This window comes from Alligator sinensis, unplaced genomic scaffold (assembly GCF_000455745.1).
Source record: "Alligator sinensis unplaced genomic scaffold, ASM45574v1 scaffold35_1, whole genome shotgun sequence".
In the NCBI taxonomy this organism is placed as follows: Eukaryota; Metazoa; Chordata; order Crocodylia; family Alligatoridae; genus Alligator; species Alligator sinensis.
The window spans coordinates 499,784-519,934 of NW_005842340.1; the positions used below are offsets into that span (position 1 = coordinate 499,784).

The window sequence follows — 20,151 nt, forward strand, 5'->3', positions numbered from 1 at the left end:
AAGCAAGTGAAACACTTCTAAGAGCAGGAAATAATTAGAGCAGTTAGTTTACCTAGGCTGGTCTTGATCCTGGCCCCACTGAAATCAATGGGAGTATTACAAGGGATGTCAAGCAATGCATTAACAACACATTAATTTGTAAAAGATGTAACAGCCAAATCCTCAGGTGGTATAAATGGGTGTTGCTCCATTCATTGCATTGGCTGCATAATCAATTTGCATTCTCTTTTTTTTGGTCCAGACTGCATCTAGAATGACTTCACCAAAGTCAATGGAGTTTGTACCATTGTAAAAGTGATATCAGCTGGGGCAGAACAGGGCCAACAAGTACCTGTACTGTGTATATAAAAGGTCATTTACTGCCACATCTTGCCACCCTAATCTGAACGTTTTCACTGGACACATCTACATGTGCCCCAGACTGGACATTTAGTACTGGCACATAGTTATCTTTAGACACTCAGCAGCACATGGTTATTTTTAGACATGCCCACCACCCAATTTACTCAGTGGGAGTAAAATTAGCAGAATCAAGCCTTAGATTTTTTTTAAACTCAAAATTACACAGTTTAACATTCCACCTATCAAGAAGGAAGACATGACTGTTGTCACAATGTGAGTACCTAAAATGCCAGTGGATAGCATGCGTCTCCAAATGCAAAAAAACAAGAAGGTCTGAGCCTACCCAGTTTTCTGCCCAGCAGAGCTGGGATCGGGACTAGAAATTCTGGGGCGTGGTATGCTGATGAAAGCTGAAGTCACCATGCAGAAGTGGAGATCAGTGCTGTATCACATCTCCAGGAGCAGTAGAGCCCCTTGCAATGCAGAAGGACCCACACTGTCAAGCAGCTCCTCACGGCACAGTGAACTCAAAGAGCAGCTCATAGGACCCTCCCCTGTGGGCCCCCTCTCCAGCCCATTGCTGAAGGGCAGGTGTAGGGGTGCAGACCCCCAGAACTACCAGTTGGGGAGCTCCAAGTCCCAGACTGCTTGGGTATGGGTTAAGCCTCCTCAAGAGGGTGCCACCTATACACTTTGCTTTGTAGTTAATAGTGTTTTAAAATTAAATTTAGTGTTTTCCTTTGTTTTGTTTTTATTCTCTGTAATAAATTTGGGTTTTGTAATAAATGTTCTTGTTTACACTGCTTGTGAGGAGGGGGTTTTGTTTCTATGGGACACCCCAGCAAATTTAGTGTTCCCAGATTTCTGGGTGGGGGCTTAAGTCACTGGTATAATGTATGAGATACTCTGAAATGTGAACCCGGCACTTTTTGCTGCCGACTGGTGCCTGGCAGAAGGATTACACATGTAAAATGCCACAAATATAACAGATGCCAGAGCCCTGTTTGCACAGCATTCTACTTTCATAGACAGTAGCATAACAAAGAAGGTGTGGTAGGGGCAACTACCCTGGGAGCTACTTTGGAAGGGAAATCAGCTGCTGCTGGCAGCTGCATGCTCATGTTCATGATCATGAACCAGAAGCTACTGTTTCCATTTTGACCCTGGTGCCCATTTGTGTTCCTACACTGCTGCTCATATAACCATATCTACACTGACATAACTTGTAAAACTTTTTCATCCAGACAAGGCCTTATTTTGTTTTACCCTGCACCCAGCTCACGTGCACCTATATTTAAACTCTCACAGTGGCTGTACAGGGGTCTTTGCATGAACGAGAACTAGACCTCTATTGATGTACTTGTTTTTGCATGATTATGGCTCATTATTTAATAACCTTTACAAATTATGTCCCACATAACATAAGAATACAGAGAAAGAGATGAGTTAATATACATCTCCCAGGTAACTTAGATGATGTTTGAAACCTCCCAAAAGCAGTGAAATGAAAAACTTAGTTTCTCAGTGTGTTGTATAGTAATTAAGGAAACTAAACATTGCTCAAAATTTAAATTAGACCCAAGGGACAAAATAATCTCAGGTGGTCATGTTTGAAAGATAAACAGATACTTACATTAATGATAACTGAAAGCTTCCCGATACTACTCAAAATGTTATACCAAATTCCTGTAAAAGAGTTAAAACAAAGGTTTGTTAAAAGGAATTGTCTCCTCTTAGGTGATTTCCAGGTACTGCCATCATTGCAGAGATCTTCCATTACATACCTATATCTTTTGCTCTTACTGTATCTGGCCTCCTTAATTCAGCAACAAACTTTTTTGCATCAAGTCGAACTTCTATGATGTTGTTGAGAAGGGCAAATACTGGTGCCAGAGGGAAGGAGGCAACAAAGAGTGTGACAAAGCCAAACTGGATGACTGGAAGAGAAAGATGTTGAATTGATTTTTGAAACTGAGCTTTACGTATATGTCTGCAGCTACTATCCCACTAGTAAACAGTCTGGTGGCAATGCAAGTCTACAAATGAAAAAGGGCTTCTCAACTTTTTTTTCTTAGGGTGGCTGTAATGATGCATGTTGCTCCTCATGTGTCTCCAAAAACCAGAATAAATAATCATTTTTTAATAAAAAGTAATGTGTGCACTATTTTCTTTTTACATGCAATAATTTGAAGAAGGTTGTGCTGTCCCTCCAGCTCTCTAGGGGAGATATGATGCACTTGAAAGGGAACCCTTCAAAACACTGTCTCCATTCCCAAGGTCCTCTGTCAGACTTTCTGGGAAAACTACCCAGAATGGGTGCTTGCTATATGTCCTGAGACATGGCTGGATGGGCTCATGGGTGATTTCTGGTATGATCATAGGTGATGGCACCATCACTCTTCAGAACCCAGGGAAATTCTGCTGCAATGTTAGTACAAGCTAATGCTACTCATTGCATAATTAAGGCTGCAAGTCCTTGTTTGGCACTTCACTGTGGAAAAGTAGCTAGGTAGAGATTACTACTACATCAAAGGATCCAATGGCAGGTGAGCTTCTGAAGGAGCATGGATTGTCTGGCCCCTGTTTGAAGCATAGGTGTCCCAAGATCTCGACAAATCCTAAAACATTTTAATTATTGGAGAGCTACAAACCTGGTTACCTCAAAGGAAAAAAAAGATAAGAGTTCACTGCCACCCTGTGTAACACCAAAATGCAAATAAATAATGCAACTTTTGAATTTAAACATAGAAAATTTCCTAGTAATTTATGCTTTTTTATTTCAGGGTGAGAGACAGGGAGAAGGTCATCTAGACATAAGTAAACACTTTCATTCTACAGACAGCTAAGAAAGATTTTTTTAGACTCTTGTTAGAGCACAATAGAGAGAAATGAATGCACTTTTCTAAGATTCTTGGTGTTTCCAAGATATTTAGGACCATGCACAGTGCAGGCTGAATATAATTCAGGGAATGGCTTTAATTCCATTTGCCTTCAAAGGCAGTTGAGTGCATTCAGCTTGCAGGATAAAACACATTCTGGGATGATCCTGCTTGGTGCTGACCTTCTGTTGCTGTGAGTCCTGAGCAGCTGCTGGGTAATCCCAAGTGCCCTTATCTCCCATTAAAAAAACTGCTGGAGTCACTAGTTCTCATTACCTCAGGCGAGAACCTTCTCATTGTAAAAGGTAACATGCCCCATTATTTGCAATATACGAATCAGTTTTTATTTCCCAGAAAATGTAATGCACAGTGACCAAAGAAAAGACTGGAAAGCACATTGACCAAATGAAACAAAAGTAACCACAACAAAAATAAATACCAGTCTAGCTGCACGTTACACTCATGCATTAAAGAAATAACATTGCAAAGAGGATTTGACTGTACTGCAGAGATATTTGGTGTGACTTCTTTTTAAGCAGAATATAATATTTCAGTAAGAACTCTCTGCCCATTACAACAGATGTCCTTTGCACTTTTGGAGAAGAAAGAAAGAAAGAAAGAAAACCAATTTTTGCATAGCACAACTATTTTGCTATCTCCTTTAGAAAAATGTCTTTAGGCTTTGTTCTCTGAGCACAGAGCTTTATTCAAGTCTTTCTTCTGCACATATCTTATTTTTGGGTATGTGTTTCAAGCCTCCTTACATTCCCCTCAGGTCCCCTCCCAGTAACAATGTATTTGCACAATAAAGCATTATCTTTCTTATAACTGTGGTCTTTATTTTCTGTTTACCCTGATTTGCCTTTTTGTATAAAGATATCCTTCTAACATACCAAGATGAAGCCTTTTCAACACACAAGGATATCTTATCCTTGAAATTATACTTTCCTGGATATTTTATGTTTGAGTCAGGAAAAGGAATTAACAAGGAAATAAAAACAGATGTTACCACAGTGTCCCAAAACTGTGAAATGCTTAGAAAAATATACAGCACCAAAATGTGCCTTATTTGGTCTGAAGCAAATCTTTTTCAGGAATTGATTTGTGTAGACTGTAAAAAGAATTTGCCATTATTTGTTTGAATATAAACCTCACACTTGTGCTTTGATGGGGATCGCAACACTTTTTAGTCATTTCCTAGGGAATATCAATATGATTTTTGGGGGCAGGGGGATTGTTTGTTTTAGTTTATAAAAGCCTCTTCAAGGTAAAGAGAAGTCTTCTGGGTAATTGTGTGAATGTGTTTTCACAGAGGCATATGCCAAAAGTGTTTGTGTGGCCATCTTGAAAACTCTTTATTATCCTTCTTCCCTCTATTAAAAATGTCAGTGATCTGAGTGCTTAGAAATAAAAAGGAACCATGTGATCTACATGATCCATCACGTCATGAATAGCAAACATTCAAAATTACAGTCAAAATAAATAGTTTCTGAACAGCCCAAAAACTAAAATGTGTTACTTTAAACTATTTGCTGAGTAATTATGAAACACCAACAGATTAATAAAACTCAAATCCTGAAAACATTGAAAAGGGCAAAATCCACTGTGGGAATTATAGAATAGAGAAGGGACCTCCAGAGGTCATCTAGTTTAACCCCCTGTCTGACTGTATCCAAACCATTTTATACAATCCATAATCTAAACTCTATATATAACTACCACCAAGCCTAACACAACACAGACTTAACACCCTAACCTGCTACAAGTAAAGCAGGGGAACCACAGTAGCCCACATTCCGCTTCTATGACATGTTGTCAATATATGGTCAAGAAATCCTGGGTAGAGGGCCATGCCCTCACTACAGAGGTAGGCAAACCCCCCCACAGTCCGCATCAATCTGACCATGGGGTAAAATTCCTTTCTGACCTAAGTATGGTGATCGGTCTGACTCTTAGTGGAGAAGCAAGACCTTCTGGCCAGGAACATCCACCTTTGCTCCCAGCAGGAGCATTGGTACACCCCAGTCAAAGCCACCAGCCTTGGCCGTAGTCAATACCCAATGCCTCTGAGGAAAGTTTAAAAACACCCTGACACAAAAGGGGGGGGGGGGGATGGAGTTTCAGGAGCAACCAGAAGTTTTAAAAATGCCTACAGTACAACACAGGCATAGCTATGCCTAGATGAGTGGCTGTCCAACCTCTTCTTGAACACCTCCAGGGATGGAGAATCCAGAACTTCCCTAAGCCTAGGCAGTCTATTCTACTGCTCCCTTCCCCCCTGCCCCCCCTTCTAACTCTGAAGAAGTTTTGCTGGATATCCAATCTAAACTTACTTTGCTGCAACTCCAAGACATTGGTCTGCATCCTTCTCTCTTCAACAAGAAAGAAAAGGTGCTTTCCCTCTTCTTTTTGGCATTCCTTCAATATTTGAAGACTTCTATCATGCCCCACCCCCCTTAAGCACTTTTTCCACAAGCTCAGCATGTTTAGCTCCTTCAGCCTTTTCTCATATGACTTGCTTTCCAAGTACTTAATCATATCTGTTACCTGCCTTTGGGCCTTCTCTAAGTTCTCTACATCCTTTTTAAAATGTGGAGCCCAGAACTACACACAGTACTCTAGATGAGGCCTAACCAGTAAGGTTGTGTGAAGCTTCAGTCCCCGATTCGATTCAGCAGAGATTTGGCCTGATTCAGTGGCCAAATCTCTGAATCTGAATCAATTCAGAGGACCCTTCAATTTCTCCAAATTGAATTGAAACCCTCCAAATTGATTCGGAGAGATACAACGATTTGGAAACAGACACAGCTTTAAATGTTTTTTCTACATACCTCTAGGTACTAGGCGGCTCATAAATGCTGTGATGCTGAGGTGCCTTTAGCATCCCATAGGAGTGTGGGGGGTCCCCAGAACGTTCAGCAGCAGATCCAGAAGTGGACCAGAAACACTTACAGTCCACTTCTGGGTCACCGCAGTGTGTGCAGGGCCCCCCACCCATGCTGCCCCAGCTCGGCAACTGGTGCCTCCTGGGTCTGGGAGGACACCCAGGGTCCCCCCATGGCTGATCACCGAGCTGGGGGGGTGGCGGCACAAGGGGCCCCCCTAAGCACTTGGTGGCAGATCCGGAAGTAGACTGGAAGTACTTCCAGTCCACTTCTGGGTTCCCCACCAAGCATCTTCAGATTCGGGTTAAGCCGAATAAAATCAGGGACAGTGATCTGAATCAATGAATCAAATCACTGTCCCCAGTTCAGGCCGAATCCAAATCAAATATGACCCGCTTCGCACACCCCTAAATTTAGTTACTGTATATTTATAGAATTAGCAAGTGCAAAGAGATAACTAGATGGATCCGAGTCATTTCTCTTCAGTGTTAGAGGCTGCTAGGAAATGCATCTAAAGGAGGACCTGGCTCATGCTCCTGCCATGATTATATATTCATATGCATTTCTTAGAACCCTCTTGTTCCTAACCCAAGAGGAGCTTCTTTTGAACCCCAGCACAGTTTCTACCAATCTAGAAATGGGTTTTCTGCCTTCTAAACCTTCACTGGCAGGTTCAATATGAATCAAACCAAAAACTATATGCCTTTTTAATTTATGCAAACACCTGTATAAAAAGCTCTGCATGACAGTACAACTGGAAGTGGTAAATGTTCATTAACTGCATAAGCCAAAAGGCAGTTAATACTTGACTTTTTGGACAAAACCTTCTTAATATAAAAACAACGAATGGGGTAAGCAGAATTTCAACATGTTTATTAAGTTTACATTAACATACTGAAATACTCTTGTCCTTTTTAAATTATGTGTTAAGTAACTAGATCATTTTTATCTTTCCAGACCGTAAGTAATAAAGAATTTAATACATTATTTAAGCTCTACACTATCCTCATGTATTTTAACGTTACTGAAAAAATAAAAAGACAGTAATTCTGAAAGAGGGAATAGAACGGGCTATACTAAATACACTTCAGATATAACAGCAGTATGTCACAGACTTTAAGGATTATTTTGCATGCTTTCCCCCCAAAAAATTAAGTTTTCACATAGTACAAACCTAACATTTTTAACTGGAGTAAAAATACATTCCTGACAAGTTAAATTGAAAAACATCATTAAGTTAAAGGCTATCTAACTTTAAAAAAATATCATACATACCTTAGGCTCTAAGAAGCACCCTTTAAAATATCGATACTGAATAGCATCTCCTCTAGTAAGTTCTACTGTAGCTTTCCATAATATGCTGTGGAAGAACAGTTTAAAAAGTTTTATTACATTCATTTTTCTGAAGATTTTTTTTTTTTTTTTAATAGATCCAAATCTAGATTTCAGCCTAATGTATACTTAAAAAAAACCTGAAAAAGTTGCTACACTTAAGACAACATTAAGTTTTAGGAAAGCAAGCAAAAACACACTTATTTGAAAATGACAGTCTTACTAATGCCATTTTCTTTTGTCAGTTTTTTTTAAATGTTGGATATAGTTAGGTCAATTCAGTAAGTCATCCTGGACAGAATGGAAAGCAAATACAGATATGCAAATACACCAGCATTCTTGCATCTTGTAGAGAATATGCGAGTTTATGTAAAGATATTTTAAAATAGTTTGCGACGTAAAAGAAATGTTGCAATATCAAAATTAAGGTACGGCAAACTTGTTACTGCTACAGCCATTCACTAAAAATGCTGCACTAAGCCATTCAAAAAGATACGACATTGAGAACGCTGCTCTAACCCATGCATGCAGCACTGTCAGCCTTTACATAAAAAAGCAAGTCTGCAGTTTAATTGCAATCAGACATGCATGCATTTCTCCATGCATGCATGCATAGATCTGAAAATATGCCTTATGTCCAGCCTGAAACGATCTTGAAGTAGTTTGTGACCATTCGACCTCGTCATCCCTTGGGGCGCTCTGGTGAACAAACGTTCCCCCAGATGCTGGTGGTCACCCCTGATAAACTTGTAGGTGGCCATCAGATCACCCCTGAGCCTGCGCTTTTTCAGGCTAAAGAGCCCCACGGCTCTCAGCCTGTCATCATAGGGTCTGTTTCCCTGACCTCTGATCATGCACGTGGCTCTTCTCTGGACTCTCTCAAGCGAATTGTGGAGCCCAAAACTGGACACAGCTAATCAGCTAATCGAATCACTGTCCCCAATTCAGGCTGAAAACAAATCTAAATTGAATAGGGCCCGCTTCGCACACCCCTACTAACCAGTGCTGAGTAGAAAGACACTATCACCTCCCGTGTCTTGTACCTAATGCCTTTATTGATGCATGCCAAAACCACATTTGCCTTTTATGTGGCTGCATCATACTGCAAACTCATATTGAGTCTGTGATCCACCAAGACTCCCAGGTGCTTTTCCAGAGAGCTGCCACCCAGCCAGGTGTCACCTATTTTATATTTGTGTTTTTGATTATTCCACCTTGCATTTGTCCACCTTGATCTTCATCTTGTTAGCTCTAGCCCAGCTTTCTAATCTGTCAAGATCCTTCTGAATTGCACTCTCATCCTCCAATGTGTTCACAATACTTCCCAGTTTCATGTAATTTGCAGACTTGCTCAAGAAGCTTTCTGTGCTAGCATCCAAATAATTAATAAACACATTAAATAGCACCAGGCCCAGGACAGACCCCTGAGGGACTCCACTTTAAATCTCCTGCCATTCTGACCCATCCTTTGCTTGTGGCTATTACACTAATTATCTATCCACCTTGCAGTAGTTTTATCTAGTTCACATATCTCCAGTTTGTTTAAGAGAAAGTCTTCTAGGACCTTGTATAAAGCCTTGATGAAATCCAGATACACTGTATCCACAGCATTTCTAACATCCACCCAAGTAGTTACTTTGTCAAAGGAAGAAATAGGATTTCTTTGACATGATTTGTTCTTCACAAATCCATGCTGGCTGCTTGCAATCAGCCTTTCCACCTCTAGACACTTGCAAATGGCTTTCCTTAGGATATGCTTCAGTAACTTCCCAGATATTGAAGTGAGGCTAATGGGTCTGTTGTTTCCCTGGTCTGCTCTTTTGCTTCCTCAATCACAATAGCACTTAATGCAAATATCCCCAGTGACTTCCATTAGAGTCTCAATGCATGAGCATGAGCTACTCTGCTTGTGCATGGGATACAAAATCTGGTCCTAAATTAAACCATTTACAGAAAATAGTTTCTTACGTATCTACCTGACTTACATCCAAAAGAGGTTAACTTCATAAGTAACCGCACTTATTTTTACTAGCAGGTTTTGACCAAATGGAAGGTAAATGTTCACGATTCTGCCCCTGGCTTCTTCACAGTCCTCAAGTGGTCACCAGTGCAATTGGATTCCTCATAGATTAACACAGTGGTTCTCAACCTTATTGCACCCAAAGGGCCCATTGTTAAAGTAAAAGCTCCCCTCAGAAAATGCCAGCTCTTATCTTTCACTTACTTCTTGAGTGGGGAAAAAGAATAGAGAAATTCTTCTGCTGCACAGAACTCAACAGGTCAGCATGTTTTTGACATTATGGATTCCTATGTAAAATTCTGGGTTTATCTTGTGAATCATGTGTAGTTATTTGCACACCAAATTGTGCTAATGTTGCATGGCACTGCACGACACCCTTAAAGAATCCTGAGGCACTGCAGGGTTCCATGGTACCTTGGTCAAGAATCACTGAACCCATGCCTTACTCTCAGCAAACAATATTGAAGATGGTTTCAAAAGATGTCAAATTACCAGAGCTGTGTTCATGGTCCAAACAGCTGCCTACAACATAGTTAACCACCACCAACTACTCCATAAGGTCCCAGAAATGATAAAAGATCTACACTTTACAGAGATGATACAAACACTGCTTGTAAACTGACTTCTTTTTTTCCGTCAAGCTGGATGGGAAGCCAAGCAGATGGAAGCGACAGATAAATGGCTTTCCCCAAGGAGATGTACTCACACTGTTGTTATATAACATCTATATGAATGACCAACTAATCAATCTGGAAACAAAATCTTTTATCTATGCAGATGACCTATTCATAAAAACCCAAAACACTGAAAAGACAAGTATCTGCCTTCCATCTGAAAAACCATGCGGCCAGCCTTCAGGTCAACATTACATGGTCCGGGACTAGAGCCCAAACCCAGTTTACCTTGGAGTCACCCTCTATTGAACCCTCTCATACAAAGAATACATCACAAAGACAAAAGCAAAGGTGAGCACTCATAACAACATCTTACATAAACTCACCAACTCAAAATGGGGTGCTAGCCCCTCAACCATCCAAACTACTGGGCTGGCTCTGCTGAGTATGAATGCACTGTATAGGAGAGACCAATACACACTAAGCACCTTGACCCCATTCTGAATGATAGCTGCCAATGCATCACAGGACGTCTGAAGCCTACCAGCCCAAACAGTGTGTACTTGTGGCTGGCATTGCTCCGCCTGATATCAGAAGAGCACTGGCCAGTAGGAAAGAATGATTGAGACAAACTGGAGATGTGAGACACCCACTGTAGGACCATCCTACAACACACAAATGACTTAAGCCACACCGGAGTTTCCTCACCAGCACCCAACCTCTCGATGCCACACCCAGGAAGATACAACTACAGATCTGGAACGAGAGGTTGAAAAAAAAATATCTGACAGTTTAAAAAATGGATATTCCAGTGGCTGAGTCTTTACTATCAGGGTCTGATGAACCATAACAAAAGTGGCAATATCTGAACCACCTATGCACTGGAGTTGGACACTCCAAGGACCTAATGAAGAAGTGGAGCTATACCATTGGTTCAACCACCTGTGACTGTGGCACAGAGCCGCAGACTATGCAACACCTGCTGCAGTGCCTGCTGCTTGAAGGCACATGTATAATGAAAGACCTTGTCAAGTACAATAAATGAGCACAAGCATGCATAACAAAATGGTCAAATGTGATATAGCAACATGAAAAGAAGCAGCAGCAGTAAACACTGAAGGGAGAATCTGTCCTGTACTAACTGAAATGTATGCCTGAAACATATAACCAAGTTTGGCAATGAAACCAAAGGGAAACATGCACTTCTCTGTGGTAAGCATGTATACAACATGCCTACACATGGACAGAGGAAGATGGCACTTCCAAATCCAGCCTCATTATAGAGATTACAGAAAAATGTGGGCCTCTTCAGGTTTCTTTTCATTTTCCTTTTTTCTTTTTTTCTTTTTTATGCCTCACACGTTGCCGTTTTGATAGCTTTTCCTGCTTTAGGGGAAATTCTTCCAAACCTCCAGGATTAATCTTTATGGCAGGACATAGTTACAGGCATTGGGCTCGATCCTGTTCCCTTTGAAATCAAATGGGTGTTTCACCATTGATTCCAACATAAGCCAGTTCAAACAATTTCTCTTATTTAGCCTTCAAACAAGCTTTCAAATATCACATAAACCCTTGGCTCTGAGATGGGGTATAGAAAAGAGGCAAAAACAATTGACCAAGTTAAAACACAAGGTCATTGTCAATGTCAACTGGTTGCCTTCAGGGATAAATCGCTAGAGGCATTACCCCTTCCCTGCCCCCACCCCAACACACACATACATATGCAGAACTGAGTTGTTGTGGAGGTCTATTATTTTAATTTTGTTTCATTAGTATTATTTATAGCTCATCTGAACTCAAGTAATTTGCCAATGCCTGTCGCTGCAAGCTAATATGTATACAGCAAATGAGCCATTAGATGACTAAGAAACTGGACAGACCTCCTCCCCTGAAAGACCTGATGCTTTGAGTGCTGGTATATCATGTGGGTCTATCAACTGCCAACATTCCACTACTGTCCTTGGTATATAACAAAATAAACATTGAAGAAAATTTGACCCTTGACTTCAGAGGCACAACTTCCTGATGTAGGAATTTTGCTGGATTTGACTCTCTGCTCAGTCCCCTTACAGGATGGAGCCCAACAAGCAAGGGCAAAAGAACATGAGACCTATTGGTGGCTCAGATGCATGTGGACTCCATGCTTTATTTATTTGTTTACTTTCTTGCAGTCCTTAACGCTGTCTGATATTCAGAACCTATGAAGAAGCATTTCAACCATTTTCTTTCAGCTATTCTTCTCTCTAATATCATATCAACCATCTTATTCCCATTTCATTCCTTTTTCTCTGAATTCTTTCTTTATTCAGGCCCGCCTCCTTTTCTTCTGCAGTTGCTTTTCAAAACATCATCTGTTTAGGTATCTCTTGATTACCCATTCTTAGCACATGGCCTATCCACCTCCATCTTCTTTCTTAGATTCCCATGATGATATTTGCCTGTTCAATTCTTCTGCCTGTCTTTGTGATTCCAGTTATGGTCAGAAACTGTGGAGGAGTCTTTTGTGGTATCTATATATAAAAGATTCTATCTTCTTTCCAAGGGTTTTCATTGTCGTCTAACTTTTGTTATGATATAGCAATATTGATTTAACATAAATTTAAACACTGAATAAATGGCTTCTCCAAAGCTCTTCACACACTCATACACAATTACCAATGCAATAAAATTCTAGCAGCATTGAAATAATAATTTCAAACAGGTACTCAGCTAGCCCTCCAGCTACATACAAAACTCCTCTCCACCCCCAAATCATTCTGGAAACCTCACCCTCAGACCTCTATCAAGCAACTAATATCCAACAGAGAATATTATGGCCTACTAGGGGACACCCTGGACATGCACATAACTCTGGGGAGGCAAGGGCTCCTTTCAGAGATGGGATAGATACCCTTCCTCCTGTTGGAAACTCTCCATGGCCTGGGAGAGAAAGGATGATCTAGTCAGTTGTGAGGACATATGCTTGCATTTGTAAGACTTGAGTTCAAAAATCCTGATTCTGCCAAAGGCTTTGAGTGTGATCTGGGGTCACTGAACTTCTCTACATCTCAGAAGCCTGCCTTCAAAAAGTAGGTATAACAGAACTTCTCTACTTCACAGGGATGTTGTGAAGGTACTATGGTCAGATACTATGATTATGGGGACACTTAAAGAATTTCCATGTAGGGGTACAATCTTGCCCTTACTTTCCTTTCCTTCCCCATATCTGAATATGTAGAGACCCCAGGTGCAGTTGTTAGTCAGTTCTCTTAGTCCTCAGTCAAGAAATACCAACTGGCTTCCACTGGAGCTTGTCTGAGTAAGGACTTAGGGGAAACCAGGTAAAGACTTCGGGATGTAGCTTGTTATTGTTGTTATTATTGTTATTTTAATATAATGATAATGAAAGAAAAGCTTCCTCTTCCTTTCCCCAGATTCCTTATTCCATGTTATACCCTACTACACTCACATTTTAAGCAAGTAAAGAAAATACAGCTACCCCTCAGCCCCTGGAGCTCAGCACCCTCCTTCCCTCTCAAGCCCAAATTAGAAAAAAATGCCAGTAAGTGGACAGAGCTGCTCCTCATCTCTCCATTTCTTCTTGATGCCCTTCAGAACAATCTCAACTGACAGGTTCAGTGCTGAGCTGCTCAAAGTGTTTCCTGTCCACGTGGGTGGTCTGAGTCACTGAGCAGTGAATCTGACAGCTGAATTTAGTGATGTGGACTCAGAGCAACAGGCATGCTGGGGAGGAGCAGCTTAGGTTTCATTTATTTCTCTTTGCCACGGACAGGGCATGGCTTGCTGTGGTGCTGGCATAATACAAGGGTCAATGGGCCATTCTCTTTGCCTGATATGCCAGTTCCCTTGTTGGAAACAAATATCTAAAATAGCAAACTCACCTACTGCTTCTCAGGGTGACCATCCAGTTACCCCTGACTGATTGCACAATGAGGCACTCTATGTTGGCTGTTATTTTAAACAACCATTTTAAATTCAGGGTCAAAGCCTCAAGATAAATGCATTAAAAGCATTGAAAATGTGAGCCTCTATTCTGCAAATTGTTCCACACAGGCAGTCACTTGCGCCCATGTGATGCCTCAGTAAGATCAATGAATCTGTCCCCATATAGAACATGCATGCCTCATTGACTCTTGGGACCAGAGGATGCAAAGACCCTCCTCCCAGAATTTCTTCTCTGAAGCCAGCCACAATTACAGTGGAGTGCACAGGCTTAAAACTAGCTTAGGGATAGATGGAATTCAAGGTGATAGCAGACTTCTAGCCCCACCTCTGTCCCCATTAACCATGCTTGATTAGAAGGATGAACTGTTTGTCACACCATGCAACAGAGAATTAAGGCTTCCACTCCAAGGTGCACAAAATGCTGGAAGGAATGCTGTTTTTTTCTTACCCTTGCAATGATTTCAAATGACAATTTGTCCTTTAATGCAGTGTAGCTCCCAACATGAGCAGTATCTACTACCACAGATGTGCAAGGAGAAGAAATTAAATATTTATAAACAGTTAGGGGTTTTTTTTCTATTTGTTTATTACCAATAAACAAAAGGCCTTGTCCATAGAGAGGACTAGCAAACCAGGAAATTTGGGTTGTTAAAATACAGACATTGTTGAGTTATGCCTGAGCATTAAAACATCTGAATAGGTTTACAAGGGAGAAATATATGTTTTGCCCTTGTATAACTAAAAAATGCTGAAAGGGAGTTGCTTAAACTTTCCAGGAGAAAGAAATCACCTCTGGGCTGAAGCAAACCATGAAAAATTTCAGTCTAAAAAGAGGATTTTTCAGTAACTTACAAACATGTAAAAGCAGGAGAATAAAGTTCCAACATGCAACCAATTCTCAAGGTAGGCAAGAGTGGTTCTTGGCACTGCTAAGAAAAAAATAATGGCTGGTGAAGGCAGCTTTAAGACCCCTTCACACCATCTTAGTGACCAAAGGTTTGACCCACAAAAATAGCTAGAGAGAGAACATGAGCACCTGCCATTATACAGATCAATTAACATATTTATATTAAATGTAAATGACATATACATTGCATCGTAAAATGCATTTCTATTCAGCTGTTTTTGGCATGGCTTGCCTATTTTAAGACAGGAACTGTCACTTACAAAATTATACAGATGTCTGATTTCAGACAACTTGCTATCTATTTGACTAACACTGATTCTCTCCTGAATGCTTTCATACCCTGAAGCTTGTGCTCTGCATGGTCCCCCTTGGATCTACTTCTGCTGCAGTACACAGCAGAAGTACAGATCTACAGAAGTACAGAACTGCAGATGTACAGTCCACTCTTTGGTGAGAGAGGCAGTGGTCTGCTGCCGAGAGACAGCCTCCACCTCACTCCACTGGGGAGGAGGCTCTTCTCAGCCAGACTGGCTGACCTGCTCGACCAGGCTTTAAACTAAGCCCACCAGAGGTTGGGGGGATTATCGCCACTGCAAGCCCACTGGGCAACTCCTGCAAATCCAGCAGGCTAAGACACTTAAGGGAACCCACCCCTACCCTAGCCCCGGAATGATGTGTGAGGGAAGGCAGGGGCCCCCAATGGGACACTTGCCTGCCTGTACAAAAATGCCAGGAGCTTGGGGAATAAACAGGAGGAACTGATCCTCCTGGTAAACAAGAATGACTATGACCTCATAGGGATAATGGAGACCTGGTGGGACTCCACCTATGATTGGGCCACAGGTATAGATGGCTATACCCTGTACAGATGAGATTGTGCAGATAAAAGGGGTGGGAGTGTAGCGCTCTATGTAAGGACAGCTACACATCCCTCCAAATTGACATTGGCACCCAGGAAGGATGACTGGAGTCTCTCTGGGTTAAAATACATTGGGAATGTGGCACAAGGGACATCATGGTAGGAGTCTACTACAGACCTCCTATCTAGAAACAAGAGCTGGACCAGGAATTCGCCAGGGAACTGGCTGAGGCTGCACGTTTTCAGTTCATGGTTGTCATGGGAGACTTTAACTACATGGACATCTCATGGGAAGAGCACTCGGCCAAATCCAGTTGGTCGCAAAGCTTCCTCATATGCATGGACAAGCTCTACCTGACTCAAGAAGTCTATGGGGTGACAAGAGGTAAAGCGTTGCTGGACTTGGTAATGGCCAAAGGGGATGACATAGTTAGTGACCTAAGAATCGATGGAAAGCAGGGTGATAGTGACCACAAGCTGATCATCTTTACTATCCATTGCAAAGCTGGCAAGTCAGTCAACAATACAGAAGTCCTCGACTTCAGGAGAGCTGACTTTAACAAGCTCAGGAGGCTCATTGTCGAGGGCCTAGGGGACCACAACTTGACATGAAGAAGAGTCGTTGCTCCTCAAGGGAGTGATCCTGACAGCAGAAGGGATGGCCATCCCATCTCAGAGGAAGGGTAGCAAAAGGGTGCAGCAACCCCCTTGGCTCAGCAGGGAACTTGAGGACTTCCTATGCCTCAAAAGAGAGACTTATAAAAGATGGAAGGCTGGAAGTATCACCAAGGAGGAGTACTCAGCACTAGTCCATACCTGCAGGGAGCAGATCAGGAAAGCCAAAGCTGCAACCAAGCTTCATCTGGCTTCACATATCAAAGATAACAAAGTCCTTTTTCAGATACGTAGGGAGTCGGAAAAAAAGCAAGGGTAACGTTGGACCCCGGCTGAACCAAACAGGACAGCTGATAACCGACACCCAGGAAAAGGCCAACCTGCTTAATGGGTACTTTGTCTCGGTCTTTTATCAGTCCAGTGGGACTGCCCTGCCTAGCAAGACACAGGATGGCCAGGGTGAGGGCATGTTTATACCCAGCATAGGTGTTGATCTAGTAAAGGATCACCTTGAGAGGCTGGACACCTTCAAGTCAGCTGGTCCTGACAGATTACACCCTAGGGTACACAAGGAGCTGGCAGATGTCATAGCCTAACCATTGGCAAAAATATTCAAAAACTCATGGTGCTCAGGTGAAGTACCTGAAGACTGAAAGAAGGCTAATATGGTACCCATCTTCAAGAAATGGTGGAAAGTAGATCCCGGGAATTACAGGCCAATCAGTTTGACCTCAATCACTGGTAAGATTCTTGAGAAAATTATTAAGGAGACCCTTCTGGATAAACTGGCTGAGGGCAACATCCTGAGGGATAACCAGCATGTGTTTGTCATGGGTAGGTCTTGCCTGACCAATCTCATCTCCTATGACCAGGTGATGTATCACCTGGACAAGGGAGAACAGATTGACGTCATATATCTGGACTTCAAAAAACCCTTTGATCTTGTGTCCCATGACCTCCTCATGGAAAAATTGGCCAACTGCGGCCTCAGCTACACCACAGTCCAATGGCTGGGAAATTGGCTCTGAGGTCAGACCCAGAGAGTAGTGGTCGATGGCAGTGAATAATTATGGCGCTCCGTGACCAGTGGCATCCCCCAAGGCTCTGTCCTTGGACCAATTCTCTTTAACATCTTTATCAATGATGTGGACATTGGTGTCAGAAGCACACTGGCTAAGTTTGCTGATGACACTAAACTTTGGGGCATAGCATCCACACCTGAGGACAGGCTAGTGATCCAGGCTGACTTGGATAAACTGAGTAAGTGGGTGGACACAAACCTGATGACATTCAATACTGATAAATGTAAGGTACTCCACCTCAGGAAAAAAACCCACACCATACTTACAGGCTTGGCAGTGCTACGCTTCCTAGCACCACTGCTGAAAGAGACTTGGGGATCATGACTGACCACAAGATGAACATGAGCCACCAATGCGATGTTGCATCTGGTAAACCATAGAAAACCCTGGCTTGCATCCATAGATGCTTCCCAAGTAAATCTCAGGATGTCATCCTCCCACTATACTCAGCCTTGGTGAGGCTGCAGCTGGAGTACTACATCCAATTCTGGGCTCCACAATTCAGAAAGGATGTGGAGAAGCTTGAAAGAGTCCAGAGGAGAGCCACATGCATGATCAGAGGGCAATAAACCATGCCTTATGAAGAAAGGCTGAGAGCCATGGGTCTCTTCAGACTGGAGAAGTGTAGGCTCAAGGGTGACTTGGTGGCAGTGTATAAGTACATAATGGGTGTGCATCAAGATCTGGGAAAATGTCTGTTCACCAGAGCACCCCAAGGAAAAACAAGGACCAGTGGTCATAAACTCCTACAAGACCATTTTAGGCTGGACATAAGAAAAAAATTCTTTATGGTCCGAGCCCCCATGACCTGGAATAGACTCCCTCCAGAAGTGGTGCAGGCACCTACTCTGGGCTCATTCAAGAAATGCTTGGATGCTTATCTTGCTGGGATCCTTTGACTCTAGCTGACTTCCTGCCCCTGGGGCAGGGGGCTGGACTTGATTATCTTTGAGGTCCCTTCCAGCCCTAACGTCTATGAAATCTATTAAACCTATGCTGCTGCTGGGTTGTGGGGTGCACTGCAGCTTTGTTCTGTGTGTAGTGTGAAAGCTCTGGGCTCTTGCTTTTCCCTGGAATCCCTGTGTATTGCTTCCTCTTAGTCTCATTTCCCTGTGGATTGATGATGTTGTTGGATTGAATCCCAGGACTGTATCATTGAGTTATTTGGCAATTATTTGCACCTCTGTCCTCATGGGTTGTTTTGAGTCATAGAGATACTGCTCAGAGCTTATGCTATATACAAAATTAGAATGAAAAAGGAGGCCTTCATAAGCTTTGTTTTGGAATTTTATAGCAGAGGCTGACATGAATCCTAAGACAAATTTATACCTGGCATCACACTCCCCTATCATGGTAGTCAATTATTTGGGGAATGGAAGTAAAAAAGAGTTAAGGGGATGTAATAATAGTGACTGTGGCAGAAATGCCCCCGTCGGTGCCCCTCTCCAGAGATCTGTCTCCACCAGCCCGAGAGGCTGCTGTTGAATCTCTCACAGCGGGGATCTCGCTCCTTGTCTGCAGACAAAAGCCTGGCGCCTGGGAGGTGATGCTCTGGTCACCTGGGCAGGGGGGGAAGACCCGGCCCTGCGCGCGGGCCCAGGTAGCCAGGGATGCCATGCAGATTGGACGGTTTGTAGCCAGTATTGGCAGCTTCGATTGGACCGGCTGCTGAGGTCAGGGAGGTTTTAAAAAGGCCTGGGCCAGGAAGAAGGGCAGCCATTAGCCATGCGGTCATCCAGGTGAATCTGAACCTGGCTCTCTCCTCATCACCGCATGCTGCAAGAGTGCCCTGCCCCCAGAGGAAACAACAAGCACCTCTGGATGATGCGAGTGAGTAACCTACTAGAGATCCGATCAGATATTTAGCTTCAGTAACTCAGATGCGTGTTGAAACGGCTACCTCAGCCACCCTGGTTTGCTCTATGGGATTCCTTTGATATTCCTGTAAGATTTCTATGATATTGCTCTACCTTTTACCCTGTTTCTGCCCTACCCCTGTAATCAATAAAGTTCTCCTTTGTGACCGGTGTGGAGACTTATTGAGGGGTGGGACTAAATTATGCCAAGGAGGCCCCTGAGGTCTGTGGACTAAGGGAGGCTTCCTAATAAGCCCCTGACTTGGGGAAGTGCCCCAAGTGCTTATACTGGGTCTAGCACCCATTGGACGATCAGGCCTGTGTTTTCCAAGGTGCACAGAGCCAGAAGTGAGTCCAGAGCCTTGGATGGTGGCAGCGGGACCCCCAGGCTAGCGGGTGTGCTCCAGGGAAGGGGTCGGCCGGACGGGAGGCACCCCAAGGGAGGCACTCGGAGCCTGGAAGGTGGTCGGGCGCAGGGAGGTGGGCGGCTCAACGCAGGAGCGCCCCCTACTGGCCCGCCACAGTGACATGGGGTGGAAATTAAACTTCCTGCTGGTAGAAGTCTCATCAAACTAAGGAAGACTGAAAATATCTGGTTAATGACAGGGACAGATTGAGGGGGTGGAGGGGAGAGGGAGAGGGTGGCAGTGTTGTTACACCCTACTTCTGCTGCTACTGCTATAGCAGAAAGCCCCCTTTTCCTCTTGCCTGCAGTTGCTCTCCCCTCCTTGGATATGTTTTTCCTCTTCTACCTTTTCTTCCTTCCTCTTTCTTTCACTTTAAAATAAGGAATTGTGTTTTAAAATTTGTGTGTG

At 42.9% G+C, this 20,151-nt stretch overlaps 1 protein-coding gene across 1 annotated transcript in view; it reads right to left on the reverse strand.

Moving 5' to 3' along the window:
* Window positions 1-20,151, reverse strand: part of ANO2 (anoctamin 2) — a 321,678-nt gene that overhangs the window by 15,784 nt on the left and 285,743 nt on the right. Inside the window, exons 24-25 of the mRNA XM_025210200.1 lie at window positions 2,127-2,279; window positions 1,976-2,028 (exon numbers count right to left, since the gene is read on the reverse strand). Coding sequence (XP_025065985.1) covers window positions 1,976-2,028; window positions 2,127-2,279 — 206 coding nt within the window. The remainder of the gene's footprint in view (window positions 1-1,975; window positions 2,029-2,126; window positions 2,280-20,151) is intronic.